The following is a 7,452-nucleotide window of genomic DNA, read 5'->3' on the forward strand; positions in this document are numbered from 1 at the left end:
CTCTCCTCTACTTTTACGTCTTCTTATCTTTTACGTTCATGTTTCTTCTTTCATCTTCTTTTTAATTTCTTATTTGTTTTAATTTCTGCAATTTATTTTACCTCTAACATCTCGCATTTTAATTTTTATTGATAATAAAATTGCGACATTAAGATACCCACATTTTCTTTTAAACATTAACAAAAATTTGAGTAAAATAATATTATAACCCAATATTCTACGCGTAGCGTTCGCAGAACCTCATATAATGCTATAAGTAACGAATATTTAATTTTTACGAGAAACGTTAGACTGCTAATACTCTTTATTAATATTTAAAATTTAGTATTTAAAGTCGACCGAGTACTAACCAAAAACTATGAAATTCTACTTTGTCGAGGTGTTGTGTGTATATGTTAAATACATTTTGAATACGACATTTATCCAACACACATATTTTTCGGATCTATGTTTTAATAAAAAATAAATAATTTTTCAAACATACTTAGACATATTTAAATATCATTATATATCAACATATTCAACTTTACTTTTATCATATATTCTTAAAAAGATTTTAAAAATAATATATATTATTATTTATTAAACAAAAATTTATTTTAAATACTTTATATCATTTAAAAGAACATCAAGAATATAACGAAGAGCACAAGGGAGAACCGTGTAATGTGCAAAATCTTTATGCTAATCATATGCAAAGAATAAAACGAAAAACAAAACCAATGGCCACACCGGCCACACATATATAATATACAAGACAAGATAATAAATACAGAATTGATTGAGCAAACCAAGGCCCCCACACCTTTTTTCTTTTTTCTCTCTCTATATTTGCCACCATTTCCTCCTTTCCATGGTCTTCACTAGCTCATTTGCTAATGATGCAAAATCTTCAGCTCCACTTTGCAGTTCTGCAGTGCGTTGGCTTATTCTCTGAATCAAATTGAGCAGACAAATTTCAGTTGAAACTGAAAACTTATAAAAATATGTGAAAACTATATATATGTGAAACAAATGCACCCTAATGATACTTTCGGCTAAGATGTTTTTAAGTTGCCAAAAAGCCAAAAACAGTTGCAATTCCCAGGAAAAAAAAAATAGATAAATCAAAATAACATGCATATGTCAATAATCATAAATCATTTTATCCATCCCTCATAATTTCACTAGCCACAAGACAGCAGAAACAAGGAAATATCAAAGATTTACTTCATCATATAACAAGAATATAGCCTTATCTCACTAGGTAGTGTTGGTACTCCATCTTATAAGTAAAAAATGTTATTATAGAAGTTGTGTAAGTTGGCAACGTGAGATCACATAAAATTTCTACCTCCAATTTTTCCTGCCTCTCCACAAGCTTGTTTCTTGCTTGGCCAGCAGCTGAAGAAGCATCCTGAAATCACACATTAAACGACACATTTTAATAATTGAAATCAACAGAACACGAAGAAAGAGAAAGGAATCTCAAAGAAAAGAAGGATAGAACATTACCCCAGTTTTTCTATAAGTAGCCATTATTTCTTCAGGAGTTCTAAGTCTTGGTTTCACATCATCACTAGTTGCACCTTCAAATAGTTTCTCCCTTTCTCGCAAGTTATCTGCACAAAAATATATAAAATTGTTACCGATCTGGCGACCTTTCTAGTTCAAATATGAGACGAATATTCGAATGTGGTTTACCTTTCTGTTTGTTCTTAACATTAGGTGAATACGTAGACACCTCGGTTATGGGCTCATCTATTTCAATGTCATCTGTACCACAATGAAGCAAGTTTTGATGTTCTGTGTTTTCAAGACTACAAGTGTCATATAGGTTTGTCATACAAGAACTAAGAAATCACTAAATTGGCTTGAATGTTGCAATAAATTTGGTTATGTTGACTAAACCATCCTTTGTCTCTTTTCATTGATTTGTGATTACTATATTAATTGGGGTAATAAATATCAGGGTTAAACTAAAGAGAACATGTTTCATAGATATTCACAAATGACAAATAATCTTAGACAACATATATATATTGATAAAAACTAAAAGACACTTATTCATGGACAAGATGGACAAGAGGGCGAGTCATATTACCAACAAACAAAATAATGAAAGGTAAAAATGGATAGACGGTTTGGCAAGAAACCTATATTGAGTTCCAATTCATCTGAAACTGTTTGATGAAAATCTGACCGGGGGGACTTATAGAATTTGTCTTCCAAATGCATGAAATTGGAGGGTTGAATTTTAATCATATTGGTTGGAGAGGCTTTCCCTCCTTTAAATCCTTTGACAATACCACCTAAAATTCCTGGTGCAGAGATCTGTGCCAAGATGATTAAGCTGATTAGATATACAAATAGTGGTGGATTTAGGATACTAAATAAAATCAGAGAAACTAAAACCTGTTTTTTCTTCTGGCTCGAAGAAAATCTAAAGGCAGCATCAGCAGCAGCTGCAAGAACTTTATCATGAAGACAAGGCAAACGCTCCAGATTCCTAAAATAGTATAGAAAATTCTTCATTCAACTTTTTCTTCCTTATTTCCACATGTAAACAAGGAATCCGCGATTCCACATTATTAATAAATTCATTACAAAATAGCAAAAATACCTGAATTTGTCTTCACCGGCTAGTAATGAGATAAATGTCAATTCAGAACCATTAGCCTGTAAGTTATCAGCAAGAGATGAACGATTTGAAGACTCAGTTGCTAAATTGTAAGCTGACTGAGTATTTGACTAGAATATCAGGTATGTTTTACATAATCCCATAAAAAATGGAAGAAGCAAAATGAAGAAATAGAGTCCCAGGAAATGTTAAAGTTCTAAAGAATATTATACCAGTGCAATATTTCCATTATCATCAGAACACAAGGTTTTGTCCATATTCACTTTATAATTCCACCTTAAGATTGATAATAAAGAGCTTTCTGTAACCAATTCCAAATCTGGTAAAGACCTGTCAGACAAATGCTAAAAATTATCAATACACATTATTAGCAAAATCAATAATTACTTATTGCAAGGTAAAACCCTAGAACAAAGCACTAGCGCTTCCACCTGATCTCAAATATTCCAGTCTGAAGCAACGATAGTAGCCCACAAAATTTGTCATCTTTCTTTAAAATTGTAGTCCAATAGTAGGACTTGGTATCTTTCACTTTTCGAATTGGTTTCTTATTTCCCTGTAACAATATTCATCAAATTTATTTAAAAACAATGCCAATGCAAGTACTAATTGTCATGATAATCAGTTAGAGGACCTGTATCAATGATTTTGCAGAGAATAGCCGCAATGAATTCTCACAGCAAAGCAGAACAAGTGGATCAAAAAGTAAATCCCCAGCAGCTGTTACTTCCGAAGAGGAACTTTCAGCCTCTGATGAATTTATGCCAGTTGAGTTACTTTCTCGAACAGGTTCATCAGGGCTAGCACTAGCAGTATCCTTCAAGGGCTCCTCCTCATGTCTGTCATTTGTTGCTTCAGTAGTCGCGATGCTATCCTCTGTAATACAAAATTCTCTTAGAATTTCGAATCAAATCTAAGTGCAGTAAAACTTGCAATATATTGAATTGATGAAAATTGAACTTGCCTATAACATGTATTGAAATTGCAGTTGATTCTTTCACGTGTAATGGTTGGCTGGAAATCATTTTACCAGTATCACCTTCCACTATATTAATCTTTCCATCCCGAGACAAGATGAATATTATTTCTTCAAGAGAGTTGCCTGTGCTTGATGTTTCTGATTGCTTTGGACTATTCAAAGCACTATGGAATCGTGCTTGTTCTTTCCAAATCATTGAAGTGATTGGAGAGCTTGAGATTGGTACACCGTCGATCATGAACAAAACTGACATTGAAGTCATATCACAGACTGCAACCTGAAAAGAAATAATTATTAAGCAAGATGCATCAATATATATATATAAAGCAACAAGAAACAAAGTGAATTGACTAATAAGAGTGATACTCACACGGCCACTTGAATATCCAATAGCAAGTTTTGTTCCAGAATTTGAAAATGATAATGCTTGTACTGGAGAACCAAGAAGGGAAATAACAGCACTACAATGGGTTCCCTTTCCTTGTGGAGATTCATGGACTGCAATACAAGTTTAACAACATAAGTAACTAATTACGTTTTCTGAACAAATATTTACAAATACCATATGTGAAAAAATGGGGAAGGTAAGGTTCCATGATGATGAGAGAAATCTAGAGATCACCTTCACTCTTTGTTTCTGTGACAAAATGACAATTTCTCCCATCAGAATGGCCTTGGAGGTCATAAATGCAAACCTATCAAATTCATCACACAGCAAAGGATTAAGTATAGGACAATAGTGTATTGCCTTTGATAGCTTAACTGATTAAGAAAGATTTCTGACAAGACCGCTCTCATTGCCAATAGCCAAAAGTAGGGAGACCGAGCAGAAGTCCAATTTTGTCACTGGAGCACTTGAACCAGCCACTTTTATATCTTTCACCTACCAAACACACAAAGAAAATGTTAAAACAAATAGATATAGAAAATTCACTTACACCCAACATAAGGATATGGTTTCTATTTCTATATATTTGGAGAGAAAATACTTGTGGAATTCTTACCTCTCCCTCTATGTAGCAAATATAAGATAAGACTGGATGTGTAGCATCACAGACTAGGACAGATCCATCCGAATAACCAGCAAAATAAACTCTCTCAATCCCAGAACCTTTAGGTGTGGACAAATGGCTGGGAACACCACCAGTCAACGGCCAATTTGAAGGAGTTGCTAAACTAGGTGTTGAGCCTGTTCTTAGAACTGAGGCTACCTAAGACAAAGGAAACAAGTCATTAGAGAAGCACAAAACAAACACATCACCTGCAAGTCATTAGAGATTACCTCAGTTAGAATCTTAGATGAAGTTGACTCACTGGGCAACCTGACAAGTTGTGTAACAGTCAAAGAAGGATCAGCAATAGGTATTAGCACTGGAAACTCCAAAGCATCTATAGATGGGGTCCTGTTCTGCTGAGATGTTAATGCAGACAGGTTATCATTATCATAAAAATGTAGCTGTCCAGGGTTTGTCAACACAAAAAGATCGGCTTTGGTGTTCAGCTCCATTGCCCCGGCTCTTGGCAGTAAAATCAAGTCTGCAAAAGAGCCACTAAGGGTAAGGTCTGCACGACTGATGCATTTTACTGTCTCCATCCCAGATGACCATTCAAGAGTTAAAACCTGCAACAATACTTTAAAGTTTAGGGGAACACAACAAATATGGTTTAAAAAAATACTAGTGAAAAGTGGAATATCATCAATTCAATGTTTACGACAAATGAAAAAAATTTTCCCACAACAAAGTCAACAGCATCATACATTTATAATTGGTTGTTAGAAATTCTGCTGATAAAGGGTAAGAAATTAATGAAAATATATAGGAGGCACACCCATAATTTAGTTAATGCGAGGGTAATCAACCAGATTGACTATATCATATGGAATATTCTCCATTTTAAATATTTCCTGCATAATCTCATTAGGTATAGAAGAATGATTAGATTATAATATAATTTTTAGACAAAAAGATGTTACCATTAAATATTTCTAGTTGCTATAGTTTCTAGACATTCTTACATTTTTAACTGATGTTGTACGGCTGTCTTAGCTTGTCTTCTTTTAAAAGGATCAGATGCAAAGTGACAGAGGACACACTTCATTTCTGTATGTCACAACCTCTGTCTGCTAAAGTTTGAGCTATAGCTTACAAGGCAAAGACAAAATCATAGATTTTAACATTACATTTACAATATGTTCCTTTACGCAAGAATGGCTATATCTCACATGCCACATCATGCAAGAGCCAGTTAGGCTTGACACATGTTCAAATTTAACTTATATAATGAAGGATAGCAAGTATAATATTCTATTCTATTTGAAGGCACATGAATGGCCAAATTCTAACAAAAAGAAAAAGATACAAATTTTAAATTTGAAAACCAAATAGTAATAGCCATGAACAAATTACTCACAGTCAAAACTTCTTCAGATCCAATTTCATCACCACCGTAGACAAACAACTGTCCATCACAATCACTACGGGATTTTTGGTTGCTGGACCATTGCAAGACAATGACCGGGAGTCTTCTTTCTGCACTTGACAATTGTAGCTTAACAACATTTTTAGATGAATTTTGTTGACCTTTAGAAGGTGCTGTGGATGATAAATTCCAGAAAAGGATATCTCCATCTAAGTATCCCACAGCAAGAATGGACCCACTCAAAGACGCCCAGCACAGAGCACTTATCTCTTTGTCACCAAGATTTTGTTCAATACTATCGGATGGAACATTGGTGTCTGGTTCAACGGATGAGTCACTACCTTGATCCTTCAATTGGAGATCCTTTCCTCCACCAACGAACACGATTTTAGATTCAGCTATATCCCAAAGAATTAGCAGTCCATCCTGAAATGCAATCAACAGTCTGCAAAAATATAGAAAAATACCGGAATTCATTTTAAGTTGAACACATTCAGTATCAAAACACATTTTCCCTTCACTTTCTAATATCATAGACAAAAGGAGACATGACGCATCAAATACTGATGGAGACTGTTGATATTGTATTCAGATAATTCAGTCAATTAGTTGTTAGGTGTCAATTAGATTAGATTAGGTTAGTCAATTAGCTGTTAGGTGTCAATTAGGTTAGATTAGAATCAATTATGAATGATTATGTTTTATCTTTAGTAGGTATTGTAATGATTAATTAGTGTATATAAATATATGAGCTGAGGAGTTCAGAAACCTCAAGCTTTTCACATTAAATCACTGTCTAAACAGAGACATTATTCACTGGCTTGAAATGATTTTGCCATGGTTTCAATCAGAGTTCAAAGATATGGCTATTATTAATATGATAGAAACTACATGCTGCTTTTGTTTCTAGGAAGAAGAATATGAGTTATACGAAAACACTTATGCTCACTATAGATTGTAGTAATTTTGAAAATTGAATACAGAGAGAGATAAACTTAACAAAGTTAAACTAGAAAGTGCAAGCAATAATAGGAAATTTTACAGAAAAATATATATATTTTTCCTCTGGCATTGCTTGGATAAATCTCAAATTTTGAAACTAATAGACAGATAATTAACGCTAAATACCTATATGAGCTTTTATGACAAAAAATAAGAATATAAACTACGTATCTCTTGCCTGTTCCCAAAAGACGAAGGTTGTGAAAGAATTCCTACAATTGGTTGGTCACTGTAATCTGAAAACCCGGCAGCTTCTATCAAAAGAAAGCAAAAATGGAAATGAGCAAATCTTAAAGCAAAGAAAGACAAATAGCTCAAACATAAAATCATCTGAAAACATTCAGACATAGCAGTTACATAGTATTTACTTCATTAAAAGAGATTCAAGGAAACTCAAAGAGTATGTGTGTTTTTTTGTTTGTGGGGGGGG

General features: G+C 33.7%; 1 protein-coding gene across 3 annotated transcripts in view; it reads right to left on the reverse strand.

The window, feature by feature from the left end:
* Positions 703–7,452, reverse strand: part of LOC107639563 — a 9,346-nt gene continuing 2,596 nt past the window's right edge. Inside the window, exons 7-24 of one of the 3 annotated variants that reach the window (XM_021121421.1) lie at positions 7,201–7,273; positions 6,012–6,465; positions 4,882–5,220; positions 4,604–4,810; positions 4,384–4,482; positions 4,222–4,294; positions 3,970–4,097; positions 3,585–3,876; positions 3,255–3,496; positions 3,052–3,176; positions 2,833–2,950; positions 2,603–2,658; positions 2,395–2,488; positions 2,136–2,313; positions 1,684–1,755; positions 1,495–1,601; positions 1,334–1,396; positions 703–933 (exon numbers count right to left, since the gene is read on the reverse strand). In XM_021121421.1, the coding sequence (XP_020977080.1) occupies positions 826–933; positions 1,334–1,396; positions 1,495–1,601; positions 1,684–1,755; positions 2,136–2,313; positions 2,395–2,488; positions 2,603–2,658; positions 2,833–2,950; positions 3,052–3,176; positions 3,255–3,496; positions 3,585–3,876; positions 3,970–4,097; positions 4,222–4,294; positions 4,384–4,482; positions 4,604–4,810; positions 4,882–5,220; positions 6,012–6,465; positions 7,201–7,273 (2,828 nt within the window). In that variant the 3' untranslated portion in view covers positions 703–825. Of the gene's footprint in view, positions 934–1,333; positions 1,397–1,494; positions 1,602–1,683; positions 1,756–2,135; positions 2,318–2,394; positions 2,489–2,602; positions 2,659–2,832; positions 2,951–3,051; positions 3,177–3,254; positions 3,497–3,584; positions 3,877–3,969; positions 4,098–4,221; positions 4,295–4,383; positions 4,483–4,603; positions 4,811–4,881; positions 5,221–6,011; positions 6,466–7,200; positions 7,277–7,452 lie in introns of those variants that run through there. The other 2 variants (XM_016343100.2, XR_002361423.1) reach the window with 2 other exon arrangements.

Source organism: Arachis ipaensis, chromosome B04, assembly GCF_000816755.2.
Source record: "Arachis ipaensis cultivar K30076 chromosome B04, Araip1.1, whole genome shotgun sequence".
NCBI lineage: Eukaryota > Viridiplantae > Streptophyta > Magnoliopsida > Fabales > Fabaceae > Arachis > Arachis ipaensis.